General features: G+C 39.6%; 1 protein-coding gene across 4 annotated transcripts; it reads right to left on the bottom strand.

Annotated features, from left to right (window-relative positions):
* Positions 1-75: 75 nt before the first annotated feature.
* RNF103 (ring finger protein 103) lies at positions 76-21,005 on the bottom strand. Of its 4 annotated transcripts, none has more exons than XM_030827547.1 (4): positions 19,804-21,005; positions 17,472-17,611; positions 9,004-9,119; positions 76-2,098 (listed from the first exon to the last, which is right to left on the bottom strand). In XM_030827547.1, the coding sequence occupies exons 1-4, from the start codon at positions 20,027-20,029 to the stop codon at positions 523-525; spliced, it is 2,058 nt and encodes a 685-aa protein (XP_030683407.1). In that variant the 5' UTR covers positions 20,030-21,005; the 3' UTR covers positions 76-522. The 4 variants fall into 4 exon arrangements, with proteins under 4 accessions (XP_030683407.1, XP_030683409.1, XP_030683408.1 ...); XM_030827549.1 differs by lacking the exon at positions 19,804-21,005 and adding an exon at positions 19,685-19,700; XM_030827548.1 differs by lacking the exon at positions 19,804-21,005 and adding an exon at positions 19,454-19,469.
* Between the last annotated feature and the right edge of the window lie 883 nt (positions 21,006-21,888).

Genomic DNA, 21,888 nt, shown 5'->3' on the forward strand with positions numbered 1-21,888 from the left:
AAATTAACAAACCAGCAAAACATCTGTATCATTCAGCCACCTTATCAAAAAAATTTAACATTGGAAAATCTGTAATCTTCTGGTTTTAAAATAATTTATTTCATAGGTCTGTTTTAATTTCATGTCTCACAGCATACATTATTTAACCAAGAGGTGCCGGACAGAGATTGTAAAAAGGGAGGAAACATTTAGGATAAGAAACCGGCTCAATTCCATTAGAATTTGATCCTATCTTGTAAAGTCTTGCTAGGATAAATTTCTATCATACTTCTTTTGTGCTTACAAAAAAACATTAACTTCCGAATTTCCAATGTTGTAAATAAAAAAATTTTACAATTAAGTATGCATTCAATTAACACACAAGGCAACCAAATAAATTCTGTCATCAACATTAGCATAATGTGTATTTTCTGTCACTGCACTAACATTAAACTAAACTTCAAACCACAAAAACATTGTGACTAACATTAAAAAGGCAAGCTGTAAGATACTCAAAGCTTATAAAGGACAAATTGCACATGGTTAAGATGGGACATCATTTGACAAGGGCTGGTGTTGTGCATATGGCTGCTTTTTTTTATAAGAAGGCCACCGGCAAACAGGGCAACAGTGTCGGCCCCCAGCCAACCACATCGCAATGCAATTCTGATGAAACACATGACCACAAGGCAACCCCATTAGCAAACATCCATTTTCAAAATTCTCTAGGCAAACAACACATTCAGTACAGTGCAGCATATCAGCAGGCCAAGTTAACCAATCAGGTTCCATATCTTCATTAGTGTTATATGATCCATATGACCTCCCTTTCCTTTCATATGGGCTGGTCTGACAATATTTATTGGCACATGAACAAGCCTCAGCATCACAGTGACTTGCTGTTCCTGGAGAATTGTGAAGTACGCTTTGCTTATCTTCAAATACTTCCTTCTCACTACTCAAAGTGTCTGTGTTCTCACTTTCTGAGTCATTTTCAGTATCTTGAGACCCCTCTGACATTTCCTCTTCAGACTGGACTCCAAGACATTTAAATCGCCACATTGGTAAGTTTTTAATATAATCAGTTGGTATCACAGGGTGAAGCCAAAGGTCAGGGAAAGCTAAGCGCTCCAAGAATAAGTCAGGGTCTTCATCCCAATCAGATTCTACAGGAAAGTCCTGAAAAGAAGCAATCGGGTGGAAGAGGTAGCTGGTGTACCAGTCCCACAGACTTGATAACCACTCTAAGTTATTGGCATTGACTTCATCATTGTTGTTGTTGCGCCTTCTCTTCTTCTCAAAGTAATCAATTAGTAAACCATGACCAAGGTATGTACTGAGAAACAGGGCTGGGTGTGAAGAGTAAAACATCCAGTCTGCCCTTACCCATGAAGCCAGTGTGGTTGTATTGGAATATCTCAACAATTTTAAGCTATATTCATAAAAGCTATCTAAGTAAGGTAGCTGTAAAAAGCCCAACACAGGTAGCCAGGAAATAATTAGTAGAGAATTATATGTCCCTAAAGTGCTTATGAGAACCACAAATCGCTTTATGGTAGCTCCTTGTGTAATAAATAAGTCCATCCAAGCCATAAGATTAACTAGAACCAAGCTCAAAACAAACAGATCATTTACCTCAGGTTGTAATGAGCGCAAAAATGAATCCATGGCCTGAAGGGATATAAATTCGCCTGTATGGTTTCCATATCTGTAAATTCCTTCAGGAGTTCTAAGTATGTATGATGGCATATTATATATGCCAATATCTGTCATATAACTCTTGTTGTCCCAATTTTCTACATTAACAAAAATAAACTCAACTCTTCCAGTAAACTTTATACTTAGTGCAGAGAAGAAAGCTGGGGGCTGGTCAAGGTTTGCAAATAGGTATATTTTTAACCAATACTGATCACTTTTATTCCATTCTTCTTTCAAATGTTCAGCATTATAAATGGTTTTGATCCGAGAAGCTGCATGAGCAGTTATCCATTTAAAAATGTGCTCTACTTCAATCTTGCGTCCACTGTATTCTTTAAGCATGACTTTCCCTTTTGAAGTACTTGTTTGTGGAACAGACATAATGAGTGTGGATCGGACCCAGCCTCTTCTCCTGCAATATCTATGAGAGAGGAAACTGTAAGTAAACAGCTAGGCTATAATGCAAACAATTTATCTTCCCTGATAAATTTCTTTAGCACCTCTCCCCAAAATGAAATAATTTCCAAATAATCAAAAAGTGGTACCACTACTTGGCAGTTGTGAAAAGCAAGCTCTGTTTTTCTAGTTTGTTTTGTATTTCTGTTTCTTTTTTTTTTTAATAAAGTGTATCTTGAAAAGCCTCTGAGTCAAAGGAATCAGCAAATACTTCGGCATCTCTCATGTACCTACAACTGCATTATGTGCTAAAATCCAGAAGATAAGAAGAAAATAATTCATGCTCAGAAGGAATTTAAAATCCTATTGAGACAAAACAGAGATAAAACTGTATATATTCTGTTGCTAAATAATTCAGAAGAAGTTCAAAGTTTGGGCTGGTGCAGATTTCATGAATGGTTTAGGAATTGAACTAGGTCTTGAAGGATGGTTAGAATCCAGATGAGTGGAGAAAAAGAGAATAAAACAGATTATCCTATGGCTGAGTCACTGGTTTGGTGCAAGCTCCTTGAGGGTAGGAGTCATGCTTACCCATTTAATTAACAACTACCACAATGCCTGACTGCTACAAAGTAATCTGCACAAAAGCCAACCAAGAAAAGAGCAACGGCAAGCCCCATATATTTTTGTATTCTCTTATTTCTTCAATGAAGATCATGAAGGGGAGTATTTAAAAAGAGGAAACAAAAACAGAAAGTACTTAGATTAAGAGGTTCACTTCAAAAATAATCCCCATTTTACAGCAGAGTATATTCAGAAGAATTTAACTAAAATTCAATCATTCGTTTAGATTTATCCAGTACGATCATGACTCTCTTCCTTTTGGAAACCTGTCTATTGACAGGTTCTTGCTAGGAGACTTGTGATATCCATCTCCCCTTAAAAAAGTAGGTAATAAAAGAAATATTAAAAAATGAAAACAGGCTGGGCGCAGTGGCTCACACCTGTAATCCCAGCACTTTGGGAGGCCAAGGTGGGCGGATCACAAAGTCAGGAGATTGAGACCATCCTGGCCAACATGGTGAAACCCCATCTCTACTAAAAATATAAAAATTAGCTGGGCATGGCAATGCGTGCCTGTAATCCCAGCTACTCGGGAGGCTGAGGCAGGAGAACCGCTTGAACCCGGGAGGCAGAGGGTGCAGTGAGCCAAGATCACACCACTGCACTCCAGCCTGGGCGACAGAGCAAGACTTCGTCTCAAAAAAAAAAAAAAAAAAAAGAAAAGAAAAATGAAAACAGCTGTTGTATCCCAGTAAAGAGATTGTAAGTGAAAATATTTTCCTTTTGTTTTTATTTTTTAATTTTTAGTTATTTTATTTTTATAATAAGATATAGGGCCTTTCCCTGTCACGTAGGCTGGAGTGCACTGATGCAATCACAGTTCATTGCAGTCTTGAACTCCTGGGCTCAAGTGATTCTCCTGCCTCAGCCTCCTTGAGTAGCTAGGACCACATATGCATGCCACCATGCCAGGCTAAGTTTTAAAAGAATGTTTTGTAGAGATGGGGTCTCACCATGTCGCCCAGGCTGCCTTTTGTTTTTCGTTTTAGTTAGTTTTAGTTTCTTTTTTCATGTACCACACAGAAGAGTTAATCTTTTGTTTTTAAAAAGCATTTTTTTCCCAAAACCTACCATGTGAAATTTTTAAGTAAAATTTACCTCAATAAAGTTGTAACAAAGACAATCTACCACATGGATACGTTTTATTTGTTACAGATTTGTATATGCATAGTAATAAATATCTGACTTCTCATTTTGCTACTCAGAATATTGATGTAAAAGTCATAGATGTTATGCTTTACTTAGCATGGATTATATTTTATTAAATAAGTATATTACACATCATATGATCAGATGAAGAGAGAAGAGACTTGACGTAGGTAGCATATGGCTTTATAATGATAATATAACTAATTTTATCTCAGGGATTCTGTGATATAGTTTAAGATAAATGAAGACAACACGCTATGTCTTAAGACAAGGTTAGTGATGACTCTGGAAAACTGTCTAGGTGACTCAAAATCATAGACTGTGACTCTTAGCTTCTTGTTGAGTTGATTCACTTCCTTAATAAGACAGATTCCATTAATATCATTACTGTTTTAACTGAAATGGTCTGAAAAGTATATATTTCTACAAAATAAATATCTTCTACTCAATGCAAAATAATAATTCATTCATTGACATGAATTCTATTTTTACCCTATCCCAAAAAAGTAACAAGTCAAATGCATATGGACAATTGTCTTATTTATATCTTAAGTATCTTCAAGTATCTTTAACGTTTTCATTGCACATGATATTTGTGATGACACATTTCAACTCTTGGCCATCTATTTTATCTTCCTACTGTGGCCTCTGATTTGTGCCATAAATTAAATGACAGTCTTTCTGACAGAAAACTTACTTTGTAAAATGAACAAGTTCTAAGTGCAGACATTTCTTCATATAAGAAAACAAACATATTGTGCTTTTTTTTCAGTTCAGAGCTAAGTAATAATTTTCTCATTCCAGATAGAATAATGTTGTATTACCTTACATCAATATAAAAACTTTTATTGCCAATTCAAAAAAAATTTTTTTATGATCTGAACAAATTCAATGACAATACCATGAAAATATCCTCTAGTTTTTAAACTAAACCTTTTGAGTTCTCTTACAGACCTTTTAAGATCTCTTAGAGAATTTTAAGACTAAAAACGATAGGAAATATGGCTTGTGAGTTTCGGTCTTCCAGTTGCTGATGTGGCATGCTATATTTAAAAAGAAGCTGGGCTCGGTGACTCAAATCTGTAATCCCAGCACTTTGGGAGGCCAAGGCGGGTGGATCACTTGAGGCCAGGAGTTCGGGAATGGTCTGGCCAACATGGTGAAACCCTGTCTCTACTGAAAATACAAAAATTAGCTGGGCATGGTGGCACGCACCTGTAATCCCAGCTACTTGGGGGGCTGAGACACAAGAATTGCCTGAACCCAGTAGGCTGAGGTTGCAGTGAGTTGAGATCGTGCCACTGCACTCCAGCCTGGGCAATAGAGTGAGACTCCATCTAAAAAAAAAAAAAAAAAAGAAAGGAAGAAAGGAAGAGAGAGAAACCTTAACATTTCTGTTTATATATGCTGTTTTTTCAGACAAGGCCATTGGCCTTCTCTTCTCCTTCTCCATTTTTTCCACAGGCCACCATCCCTGACACTCTTGCCATAAGGCTTCCTGTTTACCACTCAGCTCCTGCAATTCCCATGTCCTCTTTCTCTTTACTAACCCCCATCTCCCCAACCCTCTCCACACATCATTACCACCTCATCTCCTACTTTCTCAAAAAAAGTACAGAGTATGAACCTCACAGGAAAAGCCCTCTGAAATCGATCTGTTGGTTAGGGAATAAGAAGAGGTAGAGCCAGGCAAGGCCACTCCTTCTGGGTATATAGGGAAAGAAATTAAAGCTGCTACAACTAGACAGAGTCAGAAGCTGCTCAGAAGTGGTAGTCCTGAATGTTCTTAAGGGAGCTGCTCTGGTTTGGTTATGGTTTGTCTATCCCCACCAAACGTCATGTTGAGATTTTCTTCCCAGTGTGGCAATGTTGAGAGGTGGGGCCTAGTGGGAGGTGTCTGGGTCACGGAGGCGGATCCCTCATGAATACTTAGTGCTGCTCTCAAGTTAGTGAGCTCTAACTCTGGCAAGACTGAATTAGTTCTTGAGGGAATGGAGTAGTTTCCTTGAGAGTGGGTTGACATAAAGCCACATGCCCTTCACATGTGTCCACTTTCCGTTTGACCTTCTCTACCATGTTCTGGCAGCACAGAAGCCTCACCAGAAGCTGAGCAGATGCTGGCACCATGCTTCTTATACAGCCTGCAGAACAGTGAGCTAAATAAATCTATTTTCTTTATAAATTATTCAGCCTCGGGTTTTTTTTGTTTTTTTTTTTGAGACAGAGTCTCCCTCTTGTCACCCAGGCTTGGAGTGCAGTGGTGCAATCTTGGTTCACTGCAACCTCCACCTCCTGGGTTCAAGTGATTCTCTTGCCTCAGTCTCCCGAGTAGCTGGGATTACAGGCACCCACCACCACGCCCGGCTAATTTTTGTATTTTTAGTAGAGACGGTGTTTCGCCATGTTGGCCAGGCTGGTCTCCAACTCCTTACCTCTGGTGATCTACCTGCCTCAGCCTCCCAAAGTGCTGGGATTACAGGCGTGAGCCACCACTCGGCCTCAGGTATTCTTATACAGCAACACAAAACAGACTAAGGCAGGTGCTAAACAGGTCAGGAAAGTATAGCTGTACAGTGGGACCAGCATATTGAAGTCAGCTGCCCAGAGGCCACCCCAGAGAAGGGACTACAGTCAAAGAATGCAGCACAGACAGTGGGGCACAGAGTTTTGGTATTTTTAAAACTCCAAAATCAAGATGATGACTCAATTACTCAAAATATGTGATTAAAACACTTCCTGAATAACACTATTCTCTGCCCACTTACACCCTGCATTGAAATTCTGAACACTCTTTTCTATATCTCTAAATTTTGTTCTTCTATATCTCCATAGTCATCAGAAGAAGAGAAAAATGACCCTGATTAAGCATAGCTTCTATGGCAAGAAAGAGTTCTTATTCCAGTAGGAGGACTTTCCAAATGAGGAGTCATGGACACATTATTGGAACTGGTACAAGTCACTGTGCAACAAAATCATTTTCTGATGAAGTTGAGTAGAAGTACTTTTTAAAAATAACAAAAACTACAGCTACAATCAACAAAAAAGCAAAAAGTTATGCAAAAAAAATTGCTTTAATTGTAAATAAGAGGTAAGATTATTTGAAGATGAAGGATTTAGAGGAAAACATCTGGAGCTAGCTTATATGTATCTCTTCACCATTTCTCAGCTAATACAGAATCAGAGCTTTTCAAAAGAAGAGCTAAATAAATTTGCACTAAAATCCACTGGACTGAATTATGATACTTCTGATGCACTCTGATTTATAAGATTATAAGATTATGGTTTGTCTGCCCCCACCAAATCATTCTTTCAGTTTTTCACATTTAACAGATTATTTTCATTTTGTGTTTTTGAATTCTTCATTATCTAATAACATTAGACTTTAATATATTCAACTTTATGTATTTTTAAAATGTGTTTTTATTTGATGTTTTCTAATATATTTATAAACTATAATGTTTGAAATGTATTATTTAGTTCCACTGATTTTTAAAAAATACATTGGGTATTTTAAAAGAAAACAGTGATATGAATACTGACTTTTGGCATAACTAAAAAAATCAAAATATCAGCATTATCATTTGTTCTAGTATTGTAAAAATCAGTGAGGAAGAAAAAGACCTTTCACTTTGACTCTATTTGGAAATGATGGAATCAGATCAAATCCTAAGTCTTTGGCAAATGACGAATGGAAATCAGAATGATTTCCTTTTCAAAAGAACATTAAGACTTAAGCTATCTCAGACATTTCAACAAAAGACATTGGGATGTAATTAAGATTCTGTGGTTACCAGCCTGGGCAACATAGCAAGACTCCATCTCTACAAAAAAAAAAAAAAAAATTAGCCAGGTGTGGTGATGCATGCATATAGTTCCAGCTACTTAGGATGCTGAGGTGGGAAGATCACTTGAGCCCATCCATCAGCTGGAGGTTGCAGTGAGCTATGATCACACCACTGCACTCCAGCCTGAGTCACAAAGCCAAATCCTGTCTCAAAAAAAAAAAAAAATCAGAAAAAAAGACTTTGTGGTGAAGATGAGCATGAGAGCCTTGCAGGTAGATGAGGAGACTAAATGTGAGTTAAGAGATATAGGAACTTCCCTCCTATTACCAACTCTTAGGGGAACTCTACCATCGATCTCACCCTATATTACTAGCGGGCAAAACAAGGGTTCTAAGCAGAAGAGAAGTAAATGTAAGGCCAAGGAAAGGAGGTACAGTAATGGTTTAGAAGAGTTTTCTACAACCAATGGGTTGCCCATTACGGCTAACACATATAAAGGATGTAAGTCAGGCATATCTACCTACATTTGAAACTAGCTAATATTATGGGGTTTTTGACATATATATACATATGCCTCCTCTTCCACACAAAACATGCTGTACATGCTAATCTTTCATTAAATATTTACCAAATGGAAAATTAAATGAATGAATTAATGAGACTAAGTTATAACTTGGTAGCATAAGAAATGGAAAAAAAGGCATTTCAAAGAAGAAATAATGGAATAATAAAATAAGAAATAATGTGACAGACTGAATACTGGAAATGATGACGAAAAAACAAAACATAAACAAAAACACTTCCGAGGATCCTTATTTGAGAAAATGGGGGGAAAACCAGCGAAGGAAAGAAAAAAGAAAGGTCGAAGGATACATGGATGATTAAGGAAAAAGAGGATGAATCTGATTTCAGATACTAGGTTTCAGGGAAAAGAATATATCTAGGGATAGTTGCAGAGCAAATGGAAATAAGCAAAGAAATGCAAACTAGAGGTCAGAATGATAGAAGATTTAGATCAGCACAGAGATGTCACCTAAAGCCATGAATGTGCCGAGATCTCTTTGGAAAAGAAAGGTGAAACGAAAAGGACTAAAGACACAATCTTAAGAGATATCTTCAATAGAAAAAACACAGAGGAGCCAGAGAAAGGGACGGGGAGAGAGGAGATAGACGAGACAGAGAGAGATCTTGGAGTGAAAGTCATTAGCTGCCAGCTTATCAAAAACTATTAATCAAGCACCTGCGTAACTAAGAGTGTGCTACACATTATAATAAGCTTTCAGTTCAAGCAGGCTTCTAGTATCATTGTCCTTTTTAAATAAGAAAGATCCTGGTCAGGACTCAAATTCTAAGAATTGCCTAATCAACTTACCTGGGATCACTGGAACAGTTAAATGTGCCTGTACGTATTCCAAATCTTGACACCTTTTTAACCATTTTCTCCCAGTGAATTTTGCCCACCAAGGGACTTCTGTCATTTGCTATGACCTATTTCCAAAAAAAAGAGAAAAAGAAACTTAATTACCTAAAATGGAGTCAAGCCAATTGTTTATATCAACAATATAATTTCACTTAAAAAAAAGATATTCTGTTCCCAGTTCTTGTTTACTGTATCATCACATTATCATTACAATTCTTACAGAAGGAGCAACTATCCAATAGGAAAAAGACTTAAAACACTGAAAGGTAAATTAAACTCTCCCACACTCTGTGGCAGTTACAAAGAGAGGGAGGGAGTCAAAACTGTATTAAAAGGCTAGTCACGTTCTCCACCACGTGGCCTCTTCTCTCTAATTAAGTTACACAGGAAGAAAATGGCCCTTGGAATAATTTCTCTTTGCTCTGAAAAGAAAATTTTAAACAATAATCCAAATAAAGCTTACTAAAAATTATCACATGTAGGTTCAACAAGTTCAAATTTCACTTTTTAAAAAGTATAATTATGGAGCCAAGAGTCAAACACATGTTTTCTGTTAAAGGATGCTTTGACTAAATCAATAAATGCTACTACTTCTATGGCTTTTTGCTTAATCATGAATAGCTCTAACATACAAAAAGAATTACCATAATGAATTTTACATTATTGAACTTGTACTTCAAATTCGCAAGAGCTTTCAAACACAATTAGGATTAGGAATAGAAAAAGATTCTTAAGAAAAGAAAAAGAGGCCAGGTGTGGTGGCTCACACCTGTAATCCCAACACGTTGGGAGGCCAAGGCAGATGCATCACTTGAGTCCAAGAGTTCAAGACCAGCCTGGCCAACATGGCAAAACCCCATCTCTACTAGAAATACAAAATTAGCCAGGCGTGGTGGCAGGCACCTATAGTCCCAGCTGCTCAGAAGGCTGAGGTATGAGAATCACTTGAACCTGCGAGGTGGAGGTTGCAGTGAGTAGAGATTGCGCCACTGCAATCCAGCCTGGGTGACAGAGCAAGACCTTCAAAATATGTCAAGACTTCTCTTATAAATGTCAGCCTTTCTAATCGTTAAACCTTTTCCCTTTATCTCCTAATCTTCCTGCCTTTAATGAAGGCAGAATTTCAATGCAGATACCAGTAAAAACCAAAAAACATTAAAAACAAGACCATAAAAATAACTAAATGGGAAGTTAAAGGAAAGCCAAAAATGTCTAAAGTCATCATGAAACCATCTGTTTAAGTCCAGGGTATACAGGCCAAGTTTATTTTCATAAATGCTATATTACTGATACTATACAATTCAAAATTACAACATAATACTCTGGGGGCCTCTAATCTTTCTGGGAGGAAGGACCATTTTCACACTCACAAAGCCTCCAGGAAGTGAAGTTGCAGGTGGGTGTGTAAAATGAGCGCTGACAGTTAACTCCTTGGGAGACGCAAGAGGTGGTGCAGCCACCTCATCTGTGGCCTCTCTGCTAGAATGTCTAACAAATGTTAGAGGGCAGCAGAAGAGACAGCACATGGTGATGACAAGTGACTTGAAGTTCACTTTATGTGCCAAATAACCATCCTCATACTTACCGAGACACACATGCATACATAATATCTTATCACATAAGTTGGAAGCTTAATGAATACATATACACAATTTAGGGCATTAAGCAAATAGTTTTGATATTACATTTTTTTTTTTAAGGGACAGGGTCTCACTCTGTTCCCTAGGCTGAAGTGCAGTGGCTCAATCATGGCTCACTGCAGCCTCAAATACCTGGCCTCAGTTCCTCATGCCTCAGCCTCCCAAGTGTTGGAATTACAGGCATGAACCACTGCCCCCAACCATGGTTTTGATAGTACTTTTTAATGAAAATAAGTGGTCTTATTGAGGCAGATACAATTTATTCAAATACTCAGGCAGTTGAAGTAACCAGGAAGAAGGCAATCTGGGGACATGCACTTAATAGGTGAAAGCTCTTTTGAAGGATGCTCACACCAGTTTCCCTACCCAGTAAGTCCCTAGCTTTACATTTTTCTCTGGTCCAAAAGTACTTTATAAGTTTTACTTAGAAGGCTGGGCATGGTGGCTCACGCCTTTAATCCCAGCACTTCTGGAGGCCGAGGCAGGTGGATCATTTGAGGTCAGGAGTTCGAGACCAGCCTGGCCAACATGGTGAAACCCCGCCTCTATTAAAAAACAAAAATTAGCCGGGCATGGTGGCGCACATCTGTAATCCTAGCTACTTGGGAGGCTGAGGCAGGAGAATCACTTGAACCCGGGAAGCAGAGGTTGCAGTGAGCCGAGATTATGCCACTGCACTCCAGCCTGGGTAACAGAGCAAGACTCCATCTCAAAAAAAAAGAGAGAGAAAAAAAAGTTGTGCCTAGAAAATTAGGAAGATCAAACAAAGCAGGCTCCTGTTGCCTCTTGTTCTTTTTTTTTTTTTTTTGCTACCACTCAAGAGTCAATCTGATAGTTCTTTTGGTCAAATAATCAAAGACACGTTTAACTTATTTTTCAGATTCCTTAGGAAGATTAAGAAGTATCTGTGCAATCATATTACCATAATCTCTACTCTTTGCCCTCTTTTAAAAATAACTCACTTTTCAGGCATTATCCCATTTCTTGATCAAGGTTGCAAATAACCCAAACATTTCAGGTCTGTGTGCAGAATGACACTGCTCCAAGGAGTTTAGAGGTTGCCTTGCCAGTGTAAATATTTAGTTCCTAAGTCTGGAGGCATCTTTCAGTGAAGATCCTGTTCACTGCACAGATATCTTTGAGACATGTGATAAGAGCTCCAATGTTAGGAAAAGAAGGAGGAATGAGAGGGGTTCTTCCCAGGTACCTCCTGGTTATAGCAGAGATAGTAGAAGTGAGTGAAAAGAGTTGGGAACATACCTGGGGCAGGTACAAGACAATGTTCAATGCCAGGCCTTATTTATTCAGCAATCTGTTCTAGCATTTGTTTTTGAAGAGTTTAAGGATCCCTGACTGACAGAGCTACACAAAAATGAAAAATCTTGTAGGCACTGCATGAAAGCATTTTATATTAATTTATAGTTATATTTATGCAATTAAAAATGTGCCCAAAGTCCTATATAGTTATATAATTCAACTGAAGGTTTAGCATAAATTGAATTTGGTGGAGTTTAAATTAACCGACCACTATAAAAATGCTAATATTTTCACAAAATAACTCATCTGGTTGAGTCACACAGCACAATAAAGTATTCTCAGCCATATATATATATACACACACACACATATATGCCTTATATATTTTATATATATATTATATATACACACACACACACACACACTATGTCATACCAGTAAGAGTCCCCAATTTACAGCTCATATCCTAGAAGGATGCATGATGATTCTGAGTGGCATTCATATGGCTGGTCTCATTAAAAGGGGAGACATTTTCCTCAGCAGCTCAAGAAGGAACACTGTATGTGGGGAACATTTTCAAAGACTAGAAAAAAACTGGACAAAGTACAGCTTGAGTTCCAGGTCTGGAACAGACCTGGCAACACAGGCTAGAAGTGAAGCAATCTTTCCATTCCCTTTCCCAGGGTATCTGCCTCTGGCATCCCCACACTTGCTCACCACTATAGTCCTTGCAGTTAATATAGTGCCCAACTCATATGGGTGCTCAACAAATATTTATGTCAAACCAAACAATTTCAGCTTCTTACAGTTTAATAACTCATTCTTCTAGTTCTGATTACACAGAGTCTCTAAAGGAAAGACTCTTAAGCTTTTGATTTCTGTTATAATCAAAGTCCCTTCCCCAGCAACCTGTACCAAGATGTTTTCTGGACAAACAGTGGCATAAATAGTACCGTGCTAAGCAACTGCATATTAATATTCTTGACCTCAGTCAGACATAAAGATGTCTAATTCAGTGCATTTTAAAATGCCCATTATTTAGAGGTGAGGTTTATTACTGATCAAACCATGTGGCATACCCCTTTTAATATTGTTAATCTCCATACAACGACATCCAGGTTTAGTTAAGTAACATAACTCCCTGGAACAATGAGAGTATTGTGCTATGATATTTTCTGCATTCTCAGTATTTCATTATAATAGGGAGTCTCTACTTTCAAAATCATAAGCCAACCTAGTATATACATGGAAACTATATAAAACATTAAGAGTAAGGACAAATGATTGACAAAAACAAAACAGCGGTCTTTTAATTTTTTTGTATTCTTACTTTATGAATTTATAAATTTTTTTACCAATACAAAATATAAAACAAAGTGGCTTGCTATGTGTTTCACCTCCACAGTAGTATCAAGAAAGAAATACGTAATTTAGAATCTCCTCGAACAAAACTATTGTCTAGGAGCAAAGATAAACAAGTTTAAAATTAGCTATTAACTCTTGTCAGCCAAACAGGAAATATATTGATGTAATACTTCAGTAAATATTGACCCAAAGCTTTATTTTAAATCATATGATGCTTCTCACTGCTACCTCAATTCCAGTGACTTTAAATTCTGTATGATGTAACACAGCCAGTAGGGAACAAATATGTCCTTCTTTAAACTATGACAAAACTCAAAACAGAGAAACAGAAATGTTAAGAGGAGGATAAATCCATAAAACCCATAAATTATGCTAACTTCTCCACTTCAGAAGCCTATCCACTGTGCCATCTGCCTCGCTGACCAAGGGTCTTTTGAAAGAAAAGTAACCATCTTCTATTTGTAATGCTATGAAGACTGGGGCCAAAGAATCCACAAAACTGTTAAATGAATAGCTAATGAAAGATATGAGCTTGGGTTAGGGACAAAGGAGAAAAACAATGTTAGAAATAACTTAGAAAAGGCCGGGCGCGGCGGCTCACGCTTGTAATCCCAGCAATTTGGGAGGCCGAGGCAGGCGGATCACGAGGTCAGGAGATTGAGACCACGGTGAAACCCCGTCTCTACCAAAAATACAAAAAATTAGCCGGGCGTGGTGGCGGGCGCCTGTAGTCCCAGCTACTCGGAGAGGCTGAGGCAGGAGAATGGCGTGAACCCGGGAGGCGGAGCTTGCAGTGAGCCGAGATTGTGCCACTGCACTCCAGCCTGGGCGACAGAGCAAGACTCTGTCTCAAAAAAAAAAAAAAAAAAAAAAAAAAAAAAAAGAAATAACTTAGAAAAAAGAGCACTTGGTTCTTCATGTATTTCATAGTGTGTCATTGGTAAAGATGTCATATGTATGTTGCTACCTTGAAAACTAAAATAAATTCTGTTCACATTACAGAGACTATACGTAAAATGGACCTGGAAAAGCTTGAAAATGTGAAGAGGATTGAACTGGCTGGCATCTGTGCATCTTCATCTATGAAAACACTCCTCATAGACTTAAAACAAATGACAGAGAATAAATTAGTCAGCTTCTTCTAAAATACAGTGGTCTCCCCTTATCCTCAGTTTCACTTTCTGCAGTCAACTGCAGTCCGAAAATACTACATACAATTAGATATTCGGAGAGAGAGACACCACATTTACATAAATGTTATTTCAGTATACTGTTACAATTGTTCTATTTTTATTATTAGTTGTTGTTGTTAGTGTGCCTAACTTACACATTAAACTTTATCACAGGTACGCATGTATAGGAAAAAACATACACTATATAGGATTTGGTACTATCCACGGTTTCAGGAATCCACTGGGGGTCTTGGAATGTATCCCCCTCAGGTATGGGGGGACTATTGTAAACAGAAAATAACAATTCAAATTGTTAAAAACTGAATTCTTGAAAGTTATCTTTTACAATAGATTTATATGATCTGAGCTGAAAGAATGGCAAGCAATGGAGACAATATTTCTTTTCTGTTTCTAGTAGATATTTTCAATTTTAAGCATAGTTTAAAAAAAAAATACAACCCTCTTTTAAGGGCTTAAACCAAGGTGGCTGTGCTGATTGGCTTAGCTGGCTAGTTCACAGTGTCAAGGATAGGGTTTCAATCTCATTCTTCTCAGTTGTCCTGCCAGAGATTGTTCTTTCAGACCAGGCCAGCCATTTGACAGATGTAAGCCACTGGCCTCAAGGAACACAAGCCAGACAGTGGTGGTCAATGCAAACATTGAGCATCACTGGAAAAATTAAGTAGGTGTCCCACTGCATTATTTCCATACATAGAAAAACCATAGAAATACATTCTATTTTTTAAGAGTTGTTTTTCAACTATTAATACCTATGAGGTTTAAAAATATTTTCAGAGAAAAAAAATTTAGCAACTAGAATTTACAATGCTACCATTTACTATCATTATTTGTCCTTCACTTCATTTGTCACCTTACCAGAGAATTCCTTGCCACTCTCATCTCCTTAATCTGCTTATTTTTCTTCTTACTACTTTCCACTAACTGATGTTATATTAAATATTTATTTATTTGGTGTCTGCCTCTCCCAACTAGAATGTGAGCTGCCTGACAGAGCAAGGCCTTAGCTTGGTGTGTGTTTCTGGTATATCTTCAGGGCCCAGAACAGGGCCTGGCACACCCACAGCTGAATAAACTTTTGATGAATTCTGTCACATATTTATTACAGGAGCTTAATTCATGGATATCTTTAACAGGACATCAAAAACAGTAGATCATTTACAAGCCAAGAACATACGGCTAACTATCGAACCAGAATGTATTTGTTGTCTATAGGCAGCAGCCTATATAGCAAAAGAACTCAAGACTTTTGACATGGCCCTTCCAAGTTTCAAAGGTGTGCAACATCTTCACCATTTATTTCCATGGGATCAGTCAATGTGTGTGACATTTAGACACTGAACGCAGGGCAGTGGGACTGGCTATTCAATTCAACCTCAGTAATAAAATCTAAAATTATCAAAACCAGTGTCTTTCTCAATCAGACTATTAGAAATAAGTACCAGAGAAAAGAAATGGAATAACAATATACTTAGAAATTAAAGCTTTAAAAAAGCTACACCTTATTTTTCAACTCCAACTGACACAGAAATGAACTAAAATTTAAATAGATAATGTATAGACTACACCCATACCCTCACATTCTCTCCCATTGCTGAACTTAAAAATTACTGAATTAGATTATTTGGAAGGTAAAAGGAAAAATGCAATAGGAAGGTTACAATAAAGAAAGGCCATGGATGAACAATGTAATCTCTGGAAGAATTCCCAAACCTCAACCCTTTAGTACAGTGGACTACTGTACTATTTTATCCTTTTTAGATGTTTATGTATTTATCTGAGGCCACGTGCAACAGAAAAATATACCTATTCACAATCATACTGCTAGTCAGTGACAGTACCAGACCTGCAACAGTGACAGTACCAGACCTGCAACTAATGTCTCTGAACTCATAGCTTTTCCTACCATATTTTGCAGTCTTTACTCTCAGAAAGAAATATGAAGAAACTGTTTTAATTTTCATGCCCTGAATCAAACTTTGCCCACTCCAGTGTGAAATGATAAGAGTACCGGTCAAGAAATCAGAAGACCTGGGTTTCATCCTGGTTCAGTATTACCAACTAGTTCCTTGACCTTGGACAAGCTACTTCACCTCTCAGAATCTCAGAAAGGGTTAGTCTGATATAATTTCCAAGCTTCAGCCATTCAGACTACATTAATAATTTTAGCCACATTCATGCTGTTAATTTACTTGATATGTCACTTTAAGTGAATGTACAGTTTTAAAATGTAAATAACTTTGGTTCTGTCCTAAGCAAAATTTATGAAATTTATGTTAATATAATTTTTCTAATTTACATTAAAATATGTAAATGATAATGCATGCCCACTCACCATAAATTACATCTTGGAAAGTATAAAATATTTTTAAGGTCCTTCATAGCTCTAAAATTCTAATATGCTAATGAAGTCTCACAGTTTTGCTATCATAAAAACAAGGGTTAAAAATTACAGTCTCATCATCCTGAGTTACGTTATGAGCACCCCCACCAGTTTCCACAACAGCTCCTCTATAGTCACAAAGTTGGCTATTTCCCTAATACAATGATTCCTTTACTTTTACTTTAGGGTTCTTACTTATATGTAAAAATTATTCAGGCCACTGAATTAAAAACTGGAGATAATAAAAACTAAGAGAAACAGTGCAAATCACTAAATAAAAGGGATATATATGTGTATTTCTCAATTCAACAAAGGTCCAATAACTAAAATAGATTTGCTTCTGGGGATTCTAAACAAAAAGTTGACCCCCATCCCCCAACTTTCTCTTTCCCACTACTCAATTTTCATTTTCCTCAGTCTCCAAAACCTTTTTAAGAAGATACTAGAGCCTCCCTAAGAGAACTGAGTTATGTGTGAGAAACAAGACACAAGTACACGGAAGTGTCACTGGCTGGTACATACTATTTTAGTAAAAATAATTTTTTTAGGGTTCTCAAATTATCAAATTATTACTGCTTTTCATACCTGAACCAGCCAGATGCCATCTTTTGTGTCTTCCACAAGCTCATAGAAGTGCATTTCACCACTGAAATTGGTACTAGAAACCGATTCGGATGCTTCTTCTTCCTTGAGAGCAGAATAGAGCTCACCCTCCATCAAGTCACCTGAAGAAAGGAAAAGAATAACACTAATAAGGTTGCAAGAATCCTAGATTCCCAATTTCAGTAATCCCATTTTTTACACTGTTAAGAATCATGATATTGTACTTTCATTGTATTTTATAGACAAGAACTACTAGTAGAACCTGGAATACACCCACTTAGGAGTCATACATTCAATAAGTATGTAGTAAGAACTTCCTATGTGTCAGGGAAAAGTGAACAAAATAGACAAAAATCCATCTCTTATAGAATAGGGCTTATATTTTAGTGGGGTTATCACATAATTATTAGGAAATTACCAAATTTGTACCACTCCAAAAAGGCACCACTTTATTAATTATTTAGTTTTATGAATGATACATACAGGCTTCATATACATATTTAAACAGTATGGCTTATGGCTTATATGCTTCTTACTTAAAAGATGTAGAATTGGGTTCACAGAATTTGCCATCAGCCCTGCTTAAAAGAGCAACAGGGTTTGTATGACTTGGAGGTTAGAACTTTACCTGTTAGACAGAACAAACTCCATATTCATATACAAATTTACAGTATAAATTTAGAGCTTGTATCGTTAAACAAAAAGGAAAAGAAAACACTAAAGTCAAATTATTTTAACTTTCGCCTTAAATATTAAACAGTGAGAAACCAAGTACTGCACCATGATAGCAGCAAAATCATTCACAATAAACACTTAAATTTTAAACAGCTATACCATGACTTTTCTGCCATAAAACGTGTGATTTGAGTCATACTGGGCTGTGCGTCTTAAAGTTAAATGTGGACTCCTAGTACATTCAATGTGCCAAGTATTTTTAGGCCCATAAGAAGGCAATAATAAATAACAGTCAAAAGAACAAAAAAATGTGTGATCAAATTATTGTCCATAAAAAAATGATGGCTTTGGCAGCTTCTCATCTCTAAACCAAGAGTTTATTTATTAGAGATCTTTTACCCTACTTACTCCACTTCTTCCCCCTATGGTAGAAATAAGAATCACCATAAACCAGTCAGCAAACAAGGGGCAAGAATAATACACGATTTTATATTTTCTCTAAAGAAACATTTATCACTTTTGCAGAGTGTGTTCCTCTCCTCTACCCTAATAGTGAGATATGAGTTTTATAACCCGCAACCTACAAATATCCAAGTGTTAAACTGCTAGCGAACTCATACTCTTGTCTATCACGCTACATGTCTATAGGGCACTAAAGAAGGAAAAGATTTGTCTTGTAAAAGATACAGCTGACAAAAATACTTGAAACAACAAAAAAGATAACCATCAGTTTCAGCTGCTTCCTACAGCAACGCAGAAAGCCTTTCTCAAATTACATTCCACTTTCAGGAAGTAAGTATATCCAAAGATATACTTTGTGCAGCAGTGAAAAAGATTAACCATATTTCTCACGCAATCCTACCAAAACCAACAATTCCTAAAAACACATTCTTTAAGACACTGAATATTCTCTCAGCACTATTTCACGTATATTTCTCAACCCATTAAACAATGCAAGGGTGCCTGTGACACAGAAGACAAAAAAAATTTTTCGTTTACATCCAAGACGCAAATTTTAAAAAATCCTAACAGAAATATAATATAAACTCGAACATGGCAGGCATTTATACAAAATGCTCGCCTTATTTTCACCAAACTTAACGTCTGAAAAGCTAATACTGTGCGGTGTACACTGTCTATATTCAAACTCATAATTTAACATTTAAATCCTAGGCCCAAGTGCCTCTGATAGTAAGTATTCCAAAGATGTGTCCCCACTCTGGGTACCTTATTACTACTATCGTGACAAATACTGCTATTGACAGACAACGTTTTGGAGTTTTTCTTACGTTTTTATGAACTTCAACTGACAAATAATGCTTTCCAGTTTGTAACTAGTTGATATTCCCGAATTTTGAGAAAATCACTCAACTTAGTAAACAACGCTAAGAAGCCACACTTTAAACTGTCATTTTACGATAACCTTAAAAGGATACACCAACACCCCTCCAAATAATTTCAGCCTCCTCCTCAAAGCTGGGATCCGCATACTTGATTGTAGAAAGCTTGGACGAACAAACCTGGGTAGCTTTAACCCTTCCAGGGAAGGCCTCACTGTGGGGGAACAGCCAGGTACCAGGAGGTACAGGTCGTCCCCTCTCCCAGGTGGAGGGGACCCTAGGGGAAGCCCGATACTCGCCTGACTTTTCCACCAGCTCCCGGACATCCTTCTTCTCGGGCAGCCCTGAGTAGCCCAACCCCCGGCACTCCAAAATGGTCTTCAGCTTCTTGAAGCTCAGCGCCACCGGATCCACCAGCTGGGTGGCAAAGATGCCAGTTTCATACCACACAATGGCCTCAAAAAACCTGGCCAGGACGAACAGGACCAGGAAATAAAGGAGCAAGAAAAAAAGCTTCAGCCACATCTTCCCTGGCGTCTCCTCTCTTTCCAGAGAGCTCGGAATACGGGAGAGAGAAGGGTCGAGGGCGGGGGCCGCGGCTCGGTGGCAGCTTGGGCGAGGGCCCCGTGTCCACGCGCGGGCCACCCGGCGCCGTTACTGGCCGGCCATCCCCGGCGGGGAGGCAGGTGACGGGATCCGCGCGGGCGTGAGGCGGCGATGAGGGACGCAGAGGCGCAGAGCCTCGCGCCGGGCCTCCCAGTCAAGAGGCGACAAAAATAAAGGGGAAAAACTCAAAACCCCCATCCATTAAGCACCGAAAGGAGAGGGGCGCGGGGAGAGCTCGCGGGGAAGAACAAAACGAGGGAGGCTTCCCCCGGCGGCGGCACTGACCCAGGTGGCGGGGTCGGCCCTCCGGTGCCGCGATCTCAAGGGGGAGGGGGAGAGACCAAAAAATAACTCAGATCCGCCCAGGAGGCGGGGATCCGGGCGGCAGGCCGGGGCCCGAGGGGCCGTGGGGGCCGGACTCCCGCGGCCGCGGGTCAGGATGGCGCGGCGCTCGGCCGGGCCAGGCCCGGGGCCCAGCGTGTCCTGCGCGGGGAGGAGCGGCCGCCGCAACTCCGCGCCCGAAGCCCAGGCCCCAGGCCCCGCCGACCGCCCAGGCTCCGCGAGAAGCGCGACGGGCACGGCGGCGGCTCCAGGTTCGCTCGGGCCGGCTGGCGGGCGGCGCCTCTCAGGCGGGCGGGCCCAGCGGCCCAGCCCAGGATGGGGCGTCGCGGTCTCTGCAGAGGGAATCGGTCTCGGAGGGAAAAAACCAATAACAGGCCCTGAGACTGCTCCTCCAGGAGGCTACCCGGCTGCCTCCCGGCCACTCAGCGCCCGCCCCGCTCGGATGGGCGGTGCCGGTCGCGGCACCCGTCCCCAACACCTCTACCACCTCCAGAGGCCGCGGCCGTGGCCTCCACAGCCGTAGATTAGCTGCGGCCGCGGCCGGAGCCGAGACATAACAACTGACGTCGCGATGAGGCGGGGCCGGGGCGGGGCCTGCAGGGTGGACCCACAGGGGCCGAGGGCGGGGAATTCGGGGAGCCGCGGGGCTACCGGACTACCGAACGAGGGGCGGGAGGAGAGGCGGAGCCGCAGCGTGGTCGGGGCCTTCCGGCAGTGCCGAAAGTTGCTTCTCCGTGCTTTTGCTGCGTGGTCTCCCCTTTTGCCCCTCCAATGTTTAGCAATTGATTTTGTCTGAGGATTAGTGTTTGGATTGTATCACTTTGTGTATTTTTTGTAAAAATAGAGCAGTTAATTCTCTTAAAATCGGTAAAAATAGAAGTGTACGTTTTTGATGAATCCTGGTGAATAGGGAAATTTTTGGCACAGTTGGTTTGAGATGGTAGAAGGTTAAACCCAGAAAGCAAATGTTTTGACCCCTCTTCATGAGAATGTGGCTTTGCACATGTTGTGTTGGAGGAGGTTTGGCCAAACCTGGAGTTAGCGTTATACTAGGCCCAGTTGTCGCTGCCAGTTACAGCCTTTTCCCGCTTCAGTCTCAAGGGTGTTAAAAGCCTGGTGTGGACTCCCTGAGTTCCTAGGACAAAGGTTGTTGAGTGTTGATACGTCCAGGTGCAAAGTTCCGGGTGCTTTGTTTTGTACATGGGCCGGGCACAGAGGCTCACGCCTGTAATCCCAGCACTTTGGGAGGCCGAGGCGGGCAGATCACGAGGTCAGGAGTTCGAGACCATCCTGGTTAACACGGTGAAACCCTGCCTCTATTAAAAATACAAAAAATTAGGCCAGCGTGGTGGTGGGAGCCTGTAGTCCCAGCTACTCGGGAGGCTGAGGCAGGAGAATGGCGTGAACTCGGGAGGGGGAGCTTGCAGTGGGCCGAG

This window comes from Nomascus leucogenys, chromosome 14 (genome assembly GCF_006542625.1).
Source record: "Nomascus leucogenys isolate Asia chromosome 14, Asia_NLE_v1, whole genome shotgun sequence".
Lineage (NCBI taxonomy): Eukaryota > Metazoa > Chordata > Mammalia > Primates > Hylobatidae > Nomascus > Nomascus leucogenys.

Coding starts and splice junctions, on each gene's coding strand:
- RNF103 (XM_030827547.1), bottom strand. CDS start 20,029: ATGTGGCTGAAGCTTTTTTTCTTGCTCCTTTATTTCCTGGTCCTGTTC. Junction 9,120..17,471: donor ATGGCATCTGGCTGGTTCAG/GTATGAAAAGCA, acceptor TTTTGGAAATAG/GTCATAGCAAATGACAGAAG. Junction 2,099..9,003: donor AACTGTTCCAGTGATCCCAG/GTAAGTTGATTA, acceptor CCTCTCTCATAG/ATATTGCAGGAGAAGAGGCT.